General features: G+C 31.8%; 1 protein-coding gene across 1 annotated transcript; it reads right to left on the minus strand.

Annotated features, from left to right (window-relative positions):
• Positions 1-7,676: 7,676 nt before the first annotated feature.
• LOC113852532 (HVA22-like protein a) lies at positions 7,677-9,755 on the minus strand. The gene is made up of 5 exons (XM_027482835.1): positions 9,431-9,755; positions 9,174-9,200; positions 8,920-9,042; positions 8,007-8,250; positions 7,677-7,915 (listed from the first exon to the last, which is right to left on the minus strand). The coding sequence occupies exons 1-5, from the start codon at positions 9,490-9,492 to the stop codon at positions 7,862-7,864; spliced, it is 510 nt and encodes a 169-aa protein (XP_027338636.1). The 5' UTR covers positions 9,493-9,755; the 3' UTR covers positions 7,677-7,861.
• Between the last annotated feature and the right edge of the window lie 6,600 nt (positions 9,756-16,355).

Consider the following 16,355-nt stretch of genomic DNA (forward strand, 5'->3'; position numbering starts at 1 on the left):
GTAAATGCAGTTCAATAATGTGTACACGATGTAAAAGTGGAATACATTTATAGGCCTTACACTCATTTCTTGACCAAACTCCTAACTATACCTTTAACTGGAGGGTTGTAAACGCACACATTGTATCCATGTGTGGTTTAGCTAATCAGCGACTATCCATGTTACATAAGTCCTTTTGTAACAAGGGTGAGTACGTTGGTAGCAATTTGTTGGCTCCTGAGTACTTAGAAGTACTCTTAATTGATGAATATTTTGGAATTGAAATGATTAAAGTGGCATGAGTTAAGAAGTGAATGATCATGTTGATAAAGTGAGAAATTGATTATTTTGAATAGAGGAGAAATGGACGTTAATTGATTGAGCAATAAATAGATGTTTGATATAATATGGAGTAATGTGTATGGATAACTTTTGTAATTGAAAACTGCATGAATAAGTTAATGGTATAGGTTTAGGTATTGAATTCAATTGTATAATATGGTTTAATATGCATGGATAATTATTGTTTGATTAAATAAGAAATAGAATATGTCTATCTATTATATCTTGTATTGAAAATGTTTTTGCTTCATTTTTATTTTATGAAATAAGAATGTAGTAGGATGAAGGATACTCACTCTTACAATTATTTTCAAGTAAAGAAGATTGATCCATTCTACAATTATACTTGCAATGAATGATAGGAAAGGGACTGCTTTATTAAGGGGCGACTATTTTGAAGAATGTAATTGTATTAATTAAATTTTTTAATTAGAGTTTGAAATATTTTAATAAAGCTATTACAAAGGACAATTTAAAGCACATGTGTAATAATTGGTAATTAATTGTTAATATAAAATTTTAGCTTTTCTTTAACTGTGAATTGATAATCTTAAAATTATATTTTCAATACTATTCCAAATGAAATTTATACGTATGAAGTTCTAAATTTTGTTTATTTTCAATTATTCAAAATTTACACACAGAAAAATCTTTTTTATATTTATTCTTAGGGCCTAGGCCCCTCCCTGTTTACAACTTTTTTTATTCCATGTTTTTATAATTTAAAAAGATAAATTCAATTAAATTGAATTTATGATTACAATTTTTACAAAAAATATTATGTATACTTTTATTTTTATCAAATACTATTTTTCTAAAACTTTAGTCAGTCTCGATTTGAATTTAATTTTTAAATTTTAAAAGTGACACACCATATCAAATTAATAAATATAAAAATAAAGTATATTGGTTTAAATAGTTTATTTCTATAGTTTTTTCATCAATTTAATTTTTTTTATCATTTTAGTTTATTCTTAAATAATAGAATACAAATTTTATTATTATACTTTATTTTTTTTTATTAAGATACATGATTCCATCGTTATTTAATATTAGTAATGATTTTTTCTCTTTTTAACGCAAAAAATTGAGGATTCAAATTCTAATTCTAAAATAAAATGAGATAACAAATAATCAGTAACATGACTAATCACATCACTTCATTGAAGAAACAAAAATTCTTAAAAATGCTTTGTCACAAAGTAAAAGCTCAGGTTTATATTATATAGGGATGATACATGTTTAAAGTTTAATATTTAAAAAAAAAATATTTTGAAGTTGTCAAATAAATTTTATTCTATTTTAAATACCAAAAAAAAATTATAAATACATACTAAAAGTATTGCAAGTATTGCATGCATAATTTATGAATTTGATTGGGGTTTTTTTTTACTATACTCGGTGGTAAAGATATGTTCAAATAAAGTTTAAATATAAAAGTAGTCTTTATATTATTTTTTTTGTTTTTAATTTTTATAAATTTTTAATATTTTGTATTCTTAAATTTTTTAAAATTCTTAATTTTATTCTTCCCCTTAATATATGTTAATCAGAACAAAAAAAATTAGGCTTAAATATAAAAGTATTTCATATATTTATTTATGTTTTTGATTTTAGTCTTTACATTTATTTGTGTTTTTTATTTTAGTCCTTACAATATTCTACTGGATATTGTGCCAGCCTAGCATGTAAAATATGATGTACATCAATGCATTTCATTATCTTCTTTTTACTAACTACATATAACATTGCAAATAACTTCAAAAAGCATAACTTTATTAATAAATCTAAATTATTTTAGGAGAAATCTTTAGGTGTTTATATTATAAAATATACGTATAAAAAAAAAGATATCAATGCTTAGATAATGAAATTGAATAGTATTATCTATACATAAATATCGATGGAGTTGACCAAATATAAAAAATCACCACATGAATGATAAGATAAATCATACAATCTTTTCTATTCCTATTATCATTTTTCTTGTTAGAAATAGAACATTTCAAACAAGTAAATATTCAATTTTCTTAGAATAGTTTCATCATATTTAAACTATACAATGGCAGTGGTAGTTAACAAAAATGTATCTAGTTTTATATTTTTTATTTTACATGTAACTTGCAGAATAAACACCCTAATACCTTAGTCTAATAGGTGTTGAACTAGAATATTGCGTATTTCACAAATAAAAATTGCCTACACGTGATGGTAGAAATACAAATAAGAACTAAAAATAAAAATACAGATAAATGTAAAAACTAAAAAGAAAAATATACATGAATATAAAGATCACTTTTATATTTAAATTTAAAATTTTATTTGTTCTGTCTAATGTTTCTTTAGGGGACCAAATTAAAAAAAAGAGAACAAAAATATAGACAAATGTAGAGACAAATTTTATATTTAAGCCTTTAGATAATAACTTAATTAATTAAGTGCTTAATTAATAAATTTTAATTACATAAAGTGTTTATATTGTAAATTAAAATATAAAACTTATTGATATAAATTTTTAAAAAACTTATTTTAACAAATTACATAAAAAGCTTATTTTATAACAAAGGCAAAAGGTGGATTTACTGGTAATTTCAATTAAAATACTTTGTAATTAACAAGTTTTGAATTAATGGTTGGTTTATGAACGTTTACCTAATTTTTCACATTGTACATTTGTTTGCTTTAAAGAAATCAAGTCTTTTGACCAATAGTAAGTGTTTATTAATAACCTATAACTATCTTTAATTTCTTACTTAGATGTTTTAAAAACTTGGTCCACCTGTTACAACATTTTCCTCTAGAAGAAACATTCCAAAGTAAAACAAACGTGGTGTTGCATCGTTAATCAAGCTTTAAGTATAATATTGTCCATGTAATATCCTATTACAGAAAATTGCCATAGAATTTTAATCCTGATTGCACTTCCATTATCTCTGATTGCTCTTTAACACAATTTAATTCGTATTCTTTTTGGGTATAATTCGTATCATTATAACTACAATAATATATATATATATATATATATATTTGTGATACCTAAATTAGGGCAACATTATCCTTCTGGTATACTTAGTAGAAAAATTAATTCCTTCAATATTTTTAGAACTACAATTTTGATTTACATAATGAAAATTAATTGTTATTTCACATTTTGAATCAACTTTTTTGTTAAATATTTTAAGAAGAATGTAACTGGATTTAAAATAAGCTGATTTATCTGAGAATTATTCAAACATAGATCAACAAATATTTGTTCAAATAATGTTTTTCTTCTAAAGCATAGTATCCTTTCCCAAAGGTAATTTTGTTCAATATGTAACAAAACTTAAACTTATTTATTTAGTTAAATAAATAAAGTCAAACTTAAGACTAAGCATATAAATAAAGTCATATTTTGTCTTAATCTTAAGTAATCTTTATAAATATAAAATTATATTTTATTACTAATTTAATTCACTTTTTTAGCATAAAGAAATCTGTTAAATACTACATTTTAAATAATTATTCAACAAAAATTTCAACAAATAAAAAAAGCTATAAGCAAATAAATGTTATTTCTACAACAAATTTTGACCATAGTTTTTAAACATTCAAATTTTTTTATTTCTCTCTATAATATCACCTATCTTATCACACATTTATTTTTTCAATTTCTCTCCACAAGTCCTAAAGATACTAGTGAAGAAATTTAAAATAAATATTCTAATTAAAATAATGACAATACACTTTTATGATTTCTAACACCTTTTATTTTTATTTTTAATAAAAATTACTACTTATTAATTTATTTAACAATACCATGACTATATAGATAAATTAACTTTTAAATTGAACTTACATTCATTAATTGTGTAACGCGCCAAATTTTGGTAATATTAATTATTATTATTCTTATATATATATATATGTGTTGATTTATTTGAAAATGATATTTTATGTGTATTAAGTACATGAATGTGTGTATATATGTGTATGTATGATTGGATAGGCTGAAAATGGGCTAAGTGCCTAAGTGCAGGGCATAACACTGGGCTGTTATCGCTGCAGTGAGAGGATTCTCGCTGTAGCGAGAGGGCCCTGGGAGGAAGGACTAGAACTGTCACCTTCTCGCTGTAGCAACAGAGCGAAAGTTTGGGATGCATTTCTAGGTGCAGTCTCGCTGTAGCGAGAGGGTCTAGCTGTAGCGAGTTTCTACAGAAACCAGAGTGTAGTTTTCTCTGATTTTTTCGTTGTAGCGAGAGAGCGTATCGCTACAGTGAGAATATCTCGCTGTAGCGAGAGTGTCGCGACCAGAAAGGAATTTAAAGGGGGTTAGGGTTTGGGGAGAGTTATTTCTCCCTCTCCCTTCAAAATTCCTTTGATCCTCTCGTTCCCAAAGTCCTATTCCACTGATTAATTGCCTCCAAAGCCGTTCGGGAGCTTGATTGAAGGTTGAATCCGTGTGGGGAACGCTTAGAGGTGAGTTTTAATGGTTAGGGTTTCGTTTCTCATCCCCATTTCTCTGTTTCTCGGTTTCTTAGAGTTCCATGGAGTTCTTCCATGTGTTTTAGGCCGAAATCTGTGTAGGGAGCATGTCCGTGGTCAAATCCGAGTGTGGGTCTTCAATCCGAGGTAAGGGGGACTCTATCCTACTCTTTTGTGCATGAATTGTTGTTATTTTGATTGATATTGTGTTGTAGCTGAGTAAGCGGGTAGAAAATTACTGAGAAATGTAATATGGGCGATGTGCCGTGATATGTGAACATTATGTGTGTTAACCTGAACTTGATGGATGTGCATTGTATGTAAATATGGTGTAATATAGATGAATATTGGCTATGTGTCGTGTAATGTGAAATGAATGTGGGTCTAGTGCCGTGTATTTGAATGCAATGTGGGCTGTGTGCCGTGTGTAAGCATGATTATTGCATGCGTGAATGGAATATATGTGTGAATGGGCGTATTAACGCCGTTGTAATGTGCTGTGAATGGTTCAGCGATACATTGGGGGTGTGGAAGATGAGGACGATAGGAATACCTTGGGGAGGAGAGAGTGGTGGTGACACCGACTACGGAACGGGTGCACCACAGGCCACACACTCTCTTCCTGACTAAACCTCTGATCATTACCCTTGCTGAGCGACCCGTAACTGCCCACGTGGTATCCGTGAGGCGGGGGTAACCGGCGGCCATTAATAGTGAGAATCTGTGATCACAGTATTATAGTAAGGTGGCTGGTGTGCGTATGCGTGGATTTGTGTTTTGTACTTATGGATGTGAAATACTGCTTGTGATTGTGTTGGAAATGTGCTGGAGGTGAGACTCTATGTTGATTGTGTGTTTTTGGGTAGTGTAGAGTACTCACCCTTACATTCATTTTTCAAGTAATCAAGAAGATCCAGACTCAGTAAAAGGATGGATGAACTGTTATAGGACTTAGCTTTTATTTTGAAATTGTTGTAACTGAACTAGTCTTGTAGCAGTCATTTGATATTAATTTGTAACCTTCCCTTATTTCGAAGTATTTTTATAAAAATTAGTTATTCGAATTTGTGAAATCCTTATTAAATTGAAACTTAAAATTAAGGTGTTACAAATTGTCATGTCATACAAGGGCTGTTGAAGTTATGACCAGATGGTCCATTGCATAATTCGAGTCTTTGATTTGTTAATTAAGTGAATAAATAATATTTTTCATGTGTTTATAATAAAATAAAAAACATTTATTTAGATAAAGTTATACTTTTAATCCTCTTAACCTTTATACTTTTTCACTTTTAGTCTTTTAAGTTTTAAAAATTTCAATTTTACTTTTAAAATTATTTTAAATAAGTCACTTTTTATTATAAATGTTAATTTTCTTAAATTTTTATTTTTTTTTACCATGTGTATTGTTTATTTTCTTTCTCAAATTTATAACTTCTTATTTCTCTTTTATGGACTTTTTATTTCTTTCTCACCTCTTTTCTCTTCTTCCTCCCCTTCTTCTTCTTCATCATCATCATCATCTTCTTCTTCTTCTTCCTCTTCACCGCTATGTAATATGGAGTTTTCAAAAAAAAAAAAATATAATGATAATTTTACTAGAAAAATTGATAATGGTATTGATAGAACTTAATTGGAGCCACATTATAGGTGAGTGGAGGTGCAATGAAGCATATTTTACATTGAAATATATTTACAAAGTTGAGAAAGCCATTAATATTTATGTTGTTACTCATTTAAATTATGCATCATTCAAACTTTTGTTAAATATGTCAAAGAAATTGTAAATGGAGCTAGCAAAATATCTTATTTCTTTTTGATTTTTTGTTTGGCATTAAGAGAGACATTAAATTAAATGGTATGGATTACAGAGTTAAAGTTATGAAGAGGGTGTGAGGAAGGAGTTAACATCTCCTTCAATATAGGAGAAAGCCCAACAAACATAATAGGAGAAGAAGAAGATGAAGAAAAAAGAAGAATAAAATGAGGAAAAAATGCATTGCACGGGGTGAAAAAGTTGTAGAGAAAAAAATAAAAATAATTTTTAACAAAGTTAATATTTTTAATGAAAAAAAACTTATTTAAAATATTTTTAAAAGTTTGAGAATCAAATTAAAACTTTAAAAATTAGGAGACCAAAGCAAAAAAAATGTAAAAAGTGGAAGATTAAAGATATAATTTTGATGCATTTTTATTAAAAAATAACATTTGATAATGTTAATACGTTAAATCTCACAATATCTTATGATTTTCAAAAAAAAAAAAATACTTTATATAAATAAAAAACATTAACCTCAACCTATAGTAATAATAAATTTTTATTGTCTGATCTCAAGCATGCATGTAAAAACTTGATTAATAAATATAGTTTTTCTAAGGTTAGGTTTTTTTTTCAATAAATAAATTAAAAATATTAATTATTTTCTAAATATCTTAAAAAAATTACATAAATATTCTCAAAATACATGTAATAATAGTTAATTCTAATCAATTTTTATTAAAAATTTAAAAACTTGTTATACAAAAGTCGATTATTTTCATTTTAGGTTTAAAAATTTTATATAGAAATTAATTTAAATATATTTTTATTATGTTTGAATTTTTTTACACAACAATCAATTTGAATCTGACTTCTATTTTATTTTTAAATTTTTATATAGAAATTAATTTAAATTAACTTTCATAACTAAAATTTGTTTACATTTAGGCAATAATAAATATTTTTTAATTTATTTATGAAAAATTCCCCAAGGTTAAGATGCACGACAAAATAACAAAGTAATGCGTTAACGGTTACATAATGTCAATGAAGACCAAAGGCCTGTTTTCTTGAGGGGTTGAGGTTGTGGGCAGCGTGTCAACAGAAAAAAAAAATCAACAAACTGATTTGTACCTCCACTATCTATATTTTATAACTCTATATACCATAGTTGTATAGCCACAAGACAAAACATCATAACTAAGCCTGAGATAGTTACACGCCAAGAAGAATTCCAAAGAAGTAAAATGTCAGTACCCTGCCAACATGTACATGCATCCCCTTAACCCAAACATGGTAGAAGCTAACAAATTGCATTCAATAGTTCCTATCATACATTGCATGACTACCATTCTTCCTTGATTTACCAGCCTGCATGGTGATGCACACCGTTAGTATTCAACAGATCAGATATAAAATATATCATGTTTCATTAAAAACCAAATTTTACACATGGAAATACCTTGGTGATCATATTCTCAAATTCTTTAGTTCCATGCTCTTGAATGTAATTCTCTGCAGCAGCTAGAATGTCATCTGGCTTACCCAAGGAGTCCTTTTTGCTTGGAACATACCAGACGTTAATGTTCTGAGGATTAACAAAGAAGGGTCTGACATAGTGCTCATAAACATAGGCTGCACCACTGAAGTAAGGAATGACCAACCAGCATGTTAGGGCCAGCTTTGCATATGGCCAGATAGGAATCCTGTAATATAGAATGAGACAATTTAACCACAAGTTTGATACTCGCAACAAGCTTAATTATCTCTCTAAAAATAACCATGACAATATATTACAAAGGTTTATATAATGGAGATAATTTATTGCGGGAATTTAACAGCAGTCTACCCATTATATAGATACTTGGTATTGTTCTTATATTGCTATCAGTATAACGATAACCCCTTTATGGTTACTATTATACATTTACGACAACCAAAGGATAAGGTAAAGATTTTGCAGCTAAAAAATAAACAGAAACTCAAAACAAAATTAAACTTGCATTTCATTTTATTTGTGTTTTGATCTACGTACTCCATGTAAAACAGAACTAGGACATTCCGACATTGTAGATCTTTATATACGATTGAAGAGTAGAATAACACTTTTACTAACACCACAAAGCAGTGGTCAATCAAGTATGAATTATATTGCTGGTAAGCTTAGCTATCACGATATTTAACCAGTAAACTAAACCCATTTCTTTCCTAAATTCCTCTTACCATAACTTAGCTCCAAATCAAAAACGTCGAAAAGAAGTTACAACCATCATAAAATCCACTGTAGGTCATCAAATTAATTGAGTACTCAAATCAGGTTAAGTAAACAAGAAAAACCACAAAAAAAGATTCAAAGGTAAAGGCAAAAAGATTACCATTCAAGAACTCTGGCAAAAGTAAGTTCAAAGAGGGTGATCATTGAATACAGAACCCAATAAGTGAGCCATTGCTGGTCATCAACAGGAGACCTGCTCTCAATTGCTCTAACCGAAGCATATCTGTGGAATTAGACCAAAAAACATAAAGCATGAACGAATCTAATGATTTTAAACAACATCCATCACAAGCAGTGAACCAAACAGAACATTAAAATGGTAACTTGTCAACATATTGTCCTGTGTGCACTTACAAAGGGTACACAAGGCTAAGCACAGGCCTGCAAGAGAAACCCAATAGCCAAAGCTATCATCAGTTAAAAACACAAAGAAAAAATACTCTGAACCAAAAAATATGGTTAATTTAGTTATTGGACTAAGGTGTAAAGCCTTGTAGCACATCATTAAACTTCATCTTAGAAATAATTTCATAGACAGAGAATAGTGTATTATAATAAGAGCAACAAGAAGAAAGTGCTTCCTGAGAAAAATAGGAAAAATTGAAACATACCCTGCAAGAACATCAAAATTTTTTAGAACCACCTTGATGAAACTTCCAGCTCCAGATCCCATCTTTGATATCTCTATCTAAAAGGAAGTGTGTCAGTGTATGAAACTAACACTGCTTTGGTTGTTCGGAAAGTGTACTTAGGATTTGCCGCTAGTGGTGTGGAGAGAGTTATTATGCGTGTTCCCGGGAACTCCAATCTCACCGTTGGATCAAAGATCAGGGATTTTGATTTCCTTAATGGAAACACCAGAATTCAGGACCACTATGGCCTCATGCACTTGATATTAGCACTGAAAGTCAGCAACTACTTGGTGGAGTCGGTTACAAAAGTATTTGTAAAAGGCTACTTTTCTTTTTGTAACACCATTATTAATTTATTTTGGGTTTAAAATTAAACATTTCATAAAAAGTTTTTGAAAAGAAAATTTACTATGATCAAATTCAATTATGGTTGTACTTGTGCTGATGTGGGTTCTCGAATGCTCTATTTCTTTTTGGAGTTTTAGTCAATTGTCTCTTTTGCAACTGCACTCTGTTCGCAACATTTTCCCACAAATTTGTAGGGCATGTATTATATTTACCGACCAAACTTCATTGTTGTCTTAAATTTTACGCAATCTCCTTCACCACAAATTCAAAGCAATTATTCAAAGAATTGTATGACACAAGCCATCAGTGTTCGAAGTTAGAAGGTAATACAAGTTGAAATAGGAACTCCATGCATATATGATTTAAAATTTGAATAAAATTAATTTTAAATTATTAAATTTAAATTTAAAAAATATATATTTTTCTATTAAAAATGTAAAAAGTAATTTCTAAAAATTTAAAATAAACAAGACCTCCTTTTATTCAACACGTTCGTGATGATCCTATTTTTTTCTTTTCTTCTGAATGGTTTGTTGCCATTTTCTTGTTGAATAATTATATTTCTTACAAAATTCTTAAATTCAGTTATATTAGTAAGGTAATGTTATGTAAACAACACTTATATATATATATATATATATATATATATATATATATATATATCAAATAGAATTATCTCTCTAATAGAGTTTCATTAGGTCCTTAAGAAAAATTAGGCAATTTATTCTCACATTTTAAATTGAAAATAAAAACAAAATAGAGAGGAAAACATTTAATATGTATTTAATTTATTTTATTTTAAAAATAATAATTTATTATCGCTAATTTCACAAAAAAAATTTGAAAAAGAGACAATATTTTTTTAAAATTTAAGCATTTCTTAAATTTGAAGAAAGAAAAATATACAAAAACTCCTTGAGCAACATTGCTATTAGAAAAGACACTTGCAAGAGACACCGATAATTGAAAATGGCCATATTTTAAGTGTTATGCTTTGTATAAATCAGTTGAAATGTAGTGAGTTGTAATTTAACAGGATTGAAAAACTCAAATTGTAACTCACCTTTTCCGTTTGTTTCAACATAAATCAGAGACAAAAATTGAATAATTTTAGTGAGACTCGCATTTTCAATTTATGCTAGTCTTTGTCATGAAAAGCAACAATAACAAGGGTTAAAATTTTAAAACTTGAGCTTGGAAATTCAGAATTGATATTATTACATATACATTTAGGGTAGAAAATAATTTCCTATTCACTGCAACCCGCTCTGCCAGTTGCAGTTGCCAAGATTTTCAAAAATTGTCTTTTTTTTTAAAAAAATATTTTCTGCTATTTATTTACCTATTTTTCTTGATTTTAGGCATCTAGTTTATATAGTTGTGCATTTTAAAAAATTCTGAAAATTTTTGTGGTGTTTTGTTATACCAAAAAGAGATTTATCAAGGTTTCACTTCATCCATATCTCGCATTTTTATAGTACTTGCTTTATAAATCTTCACTCAATAAAGTGCTTATTAAGTGCAGGATGTTCTTCATGATTCTAACCGTGCATGACCAGGTCTAGAGCAGGTACATTGTATCCATTAGATCCTGAGATTGAGAGGACACGTTCAAGGCTTCAGAATTCAAAGATTACAAAGAGAGTGCAGTGCAAGACAGATGGCTACAAACAACCAAGAGAGAACCTTGAAGAAGCTGGTTGCCCTTGATGTTGGCCACCAACCACTTTGTATCCAAGTGCCTCAGTTACAAGAAGGCGCAGCCACCTATGAATTGAAGTTTGGTTTGATACATTTGCTGCCCAAATTTCATGGACTGGTAGGAGAACATTTGCACAAACACTTGATGGAATTCCATGTAGTTTGCTCTACCATGCGGCCAATAGATGTGCCTGAAGACTTCGTGAAAATGAAGGCATGTCCATTCTTATTGTGTAACGTGGCCAAGGATTGGCTTTACTTGTACCCAACACCAATTACTACCTAGAATGACATGAAGAGGAGATTCTTAGAGAAGTTCTTCCTGCCTCCAGAACTGCGACAATCAGAAAAGAAATAAGTGTGATCAAGCAACTACAAGGAGAGACTTTGTATAAGTATTAGAAGAGGTTTAACAGACTTTGTGTAACCTGTCTGAATCACCAAATCAATGAGCAGTTGTTGATCCAGTATTTTTATGAAGGTTTACTTCCTACGGAAAAGAACATGATTGATGTGGCTAGTGGAGGAGCTTTGACGGATAAGACTCCTGCAGCTGTAAGGTATTTGATTTCCAATATGACAGAGAACTCACAGCAGTTTAGTTCTAAGAGTGTGACCAAATCTGTGCATGACATAACTAGGAATGTGGCTGCAGTTGATAATCAGAGGTTGAAAAATAAGCTTATAGAGTTAACTTCATTGGTGAGGCAACTAGCAATGGGATAGGCAGCGCCACAGACACGTGGTATTCGCTTAGGTGATCATTACAATGATGCTTGTCCTCAGCTGCAAGAGAGGTCCAGTGCACCTTCTCATGTGGTGGCAAGTATACATCCTCTATACCAGCAACAGTAGCAGTATAATCCATTTGCACCTATATATAATCTAGGGTGGAGGAATCATCCTAATCTGGGATATGGTCCAAGCCCAGCACAATATCAGCAGAGGTATAATTGCTAGCAGCCACAACCTGTGCAGCATCCCGCCCACAGCCAGCACAGCAGCAGCAGCAGCCGAAATACACTCTTCTTCCTCTTAGACAACAAGCTCCACAGCAACCACCACCCTTGCAGCAACCTAATTTTGGCCCTTCTCTAGAAGAACTAATGAACCAAATGGCCACATAGAGTTTACAGTTCCAGCAGAATGTTTCAGCCACTATACAAGATTTGCAAACCCAGATTGGGCAACTAGCTACCTTAGTGAATAATCTGTAGCAGCAAGGGTCTGGAACATTACCTTCTCAACTATGGTGAATCCTAAAGGTAATGTGAGTGTTATCACTTTGAGAAGTGGCAAGGAGCTAGATAGCAGCCCAGTGCAGACCAAACCAGCCCAGCCTAGAGCAGATGTCACAAAGAAGCCTATACAACAGCAGCAGCAAATCCCTCTTCCATTTCCATCCAGAGCTTCTACATAAAAAAGAATGGAGGTTGATCAAGAGCTGTTGGATACTTTCAAAAAGGTGAAGATAAATATACCGCTGCTATATGTCATTAAACAGATTCCTAGGTATGTGAAATTTCTGAAGGAGCTATGTACATACAAGAGGAATTTGAAGAAAAAGGCAGTCCAAACAGTCTCATCCCTGTCTCAGTCCAGCCTTCCATAGAAATGTGATGATCCAGGCACATTCTCCATACCTTGCACTATTAGAGAAGCAACCTTTACTAATGCCTTGTTAGACTTGGGAGCTTCCATTAATGTCATGCCATCAACTGTGTATAAAATGCTACAATTGGGAGACCTGAAGCCAACCAGTGTGATTATTCAATTGGCAAACTGCAGCACAACTCAGCCTTTAGGAGTGCTTGAAGATGTGTTGGTAAAAGACAACCAGTTAATTTTTTCAGCTGACTTCTATATTCTTGATATGCAGGATGAGAATTCTACATTGATTCTGGGGAGGCCATTTTTAATGACTGCAAGGACCAAGATTGATGTTCATACAGGCACATTATCCATGGAATTTGGAGAGGACACAATTCACTTCAACATTTTTGAAGCTATGAGACACTCAGCTAAAGGTCATTCCATGATTGTTGATCATTTTGCTTTTTGTATTGATGTTGCAGAAAATAATAGAAATATTGATGTGTGTACAAAAGTAGATGTAGGAGTAGATTTAGACATAGACTTTGAGTTTTCGCAGTTTTTACAGTTTTATGATTTGGACATTGATGTAATTCCTAGCTACATCTATGACAGTGGCGTGTGTGCCATCTGTGCTGAGACTGATATTGCTATATCCTTTGTTTCACCTTCTCTTGCAGGTGCAGATTCTAATATTTTTATGGCTATTGAAGTTTCGCAGTTTCCTTCATCATCCACACAGCAGCAGCCACCATTGAAGCTGAACCCTTTGGCAGACCACCTCAAGTATGCCTATTTGGATACAGAGCAGAGGCTTCTAGTAATCATTTCCAGCAACCTTTATGAAAATCAGGAGGAGAAGTTGCTGAATGTTTTGAGAGTCCACAAAAAATCCATTGGCTGGACTTTGGCTGATATCCCTGGAATCAGCTCAGCCATATGCACGCATAGGATTCTCTATTAGAGGATAAGTCTAAGCCTGTGAAACAACCCCAATGAAGACTCAATCCCACCATTCTTGATGTAGTAAAGAAGGAGGTAATCAAGCTACTGATGGCTGGAATCATCTACCCTATTTTGGATAGCACATGGGTCTCACCTGTACAAGTGATGCCTAAGAAGTCTGGGATAACTGTTGTACAGAACCAGAAGAATGAGTTGGTTCTCACCAGAGTTGCTAACAAATGGAGAGTATGCATTAATTATAGCGGCTCAACTAGGCTACCAAGAAGGACTACTTCCCTCTCCCATTCATTGATCAGGTCATAGAGAGGTTGGCAGGTAAGTCTGACTACTATTTTTTGGATGGCTTTTTTGGTTACATACAAATACACATTGCTCCTGAGGACCAACACAAAATCACATTCACCTGCCTTTTTTGCACTTTTGCATATAAAAGAATGCCTTTTGATTTGTACAATGCACCTGCTACTTTTCAACGGTGTATGTTGAGTATATTTTCTGATTTGATTGAAAATTGCATGGAGGTGTTTATGGATGATTTTATAGTTTATGGTTCCTCATTTGATTCGTGCTTGCATAGTTTGACAAGAGTTTTAGACAGGTGTATTGAGAATAACCTTGTACTTAATTATGAAAAATGTCATTTTATGGTAATAGAAGATGTAGTCTTAGGACATCTTGTTTCTGAGAGAGGAATACAGGTTGATAAAGCAAAAATTGATGTTATTATCTCTCTATCTTATCCCACGTTTGTGTGGGAGGTGTGTTCTTTTCTTAAACATGTAGGTTTTTACAAGAGATTCATCAGAGATTTCAGCAAGATTGCCCTGTCACTGTCTAGTCTTCTGCAGAAGGATGTGTTGTTCATATTTTCTGATTCATGTAAGGAGGCATTTGAAGAGTTGAAGAGAAGACTCACCACATCCCCGATCATGTAGTTACCAGATTGAGAGCTCCCCTTCGAGTTAATGTGTGATGCCTCAAATTATGCACTTGGAGTTGTATTGTCACAGAGAGTAGGTAAATTTTCACATGTCATAGTTTATGCTCCTAGAACTCTTGATGCAGCTCAGGTAAATTATACCACCACTGAAAATGAGCTTTTAGCTATTGTGTTTGCATTAGATAAATTTTGCTCTTATCTTCTTAGCTCCAAAATAAACTATCTTTACAGATCATACTACTTTGAAATTCCTACTGAAGAAGCCAGATGCTAAACCCAGATTACTTAGGTAGATACTTCTCCTACAGGAGTTGATATTGATATAAAAGACAGAAGTGGTGTGTTGAATCAGGTTGCTGATCACCTTAGCCGCATTGAAGGAACAACAAATCCCTTACCCATTCGTGATCACTTTCCTGATGATTATCTATTTGTTTTGTACTTTATAGCTTTTGTACCTTGATTTGCATATATGTTAATTATTTGGTTACTTCTGTTGTACATCCTCATGCATCTAGATCTCAGGTTGATAAGCTTAAAAGTGATGCTAAATATTATGTCTGGGATAATCCATATATGTGAAAATTTTGTAGTGAACAAGTTATCCGTAAGTGTGTTCCTGACCATGAGTTTCAAGATATTCTGCATTTCTGTCAGAACACATCTGTAGGAAGCCATCTTGGACCATAGAGAACAACTAGGAGGGTATTGGACAACGAATTTTATTGGCCCACCATCTTCAGGGACGCAGCCCGGTTTTCTGAGAACTGTGAGATATGTCAGAAAGCAGGAGGGACCATCACTCAGAGAAAAGAGATGCCTCAGCAGCCTATCATCTTCTGTGAGATTTTTTATGTTTGGGGTATGGATTTCATGGGCCTTTTTCCTGTTTTTTCTGGATATTCTTACATTTTACTTGTTATTGATTATGTTTCTAAATGGGTGGAGGCAAAGGCCACCAGGACTAACGATTCTAGAGTTGTTTTAGATTTTCTGCGGACTAACATATTTTGCAGGTTTGGTGTGCCTAAGGCTATCATAAGTGATCAGGGAAGTCACTTTTGTAACAAGACCATAGCAGCATTATTTCAGAAGTATGGGGTGACACACAGGATTGCTACACCATATCATCCCCAAACTAATGGGCAGACTAAGGTATTTAACAGAGAAGTCAATCATCTGTTGCAAAAGTTGGTTCACCCTAATAGGAAAGACTGAAGTAAGTTGCTGAATAACGCTCTTTGGGCTCAGAGAATGGCTTACTGGACACCATTAGGCATGTCTCCATTTCGTGTGGTGTTTGGTAAAGCATGTCACCTTCCAGTGAAAATTAAGCATAGATCATATTAGATAGTG

This window comes from Abrus precatorius, unplaced genomic scaffold (assembly GCF_003935025.1).
Source record: "Abrus precatorius isolate BTA unplaced genomic scaffold, Abrus_2018 Scaffold10, whole genome shotgun sequence".
Taxonomy (NCBI): Eukaryota; Viridiplantae; Streptophyta; class Magnoliopsida; order Fabales; family Fabaceae; genus Abrus; species Abrus precatorius.

Coding starts and splice junctions, on each gene's coding strand:
- LOC113852532 (XM_027482835.1), bottom strand. CDS start 9,492: ATGGGATCTGGAGCTGGAAGTTTCATCAAGGTGGTTCTAAAAAATTTT. Junction 9,043..9,173: donor CTTAGCCTTGTGTACCCTTT/GTAAGTGCACAC, acceptor CTAATTCCACAG/ATATGCTTCGGTTAGAGCAA. Junction 7,916..8,006: donor TTGAGAATATGATCACCAAG/GTATTTCCATGT, acceptor ATCACCATGCAG/GCTGGTAAATCAAGGAAGAA.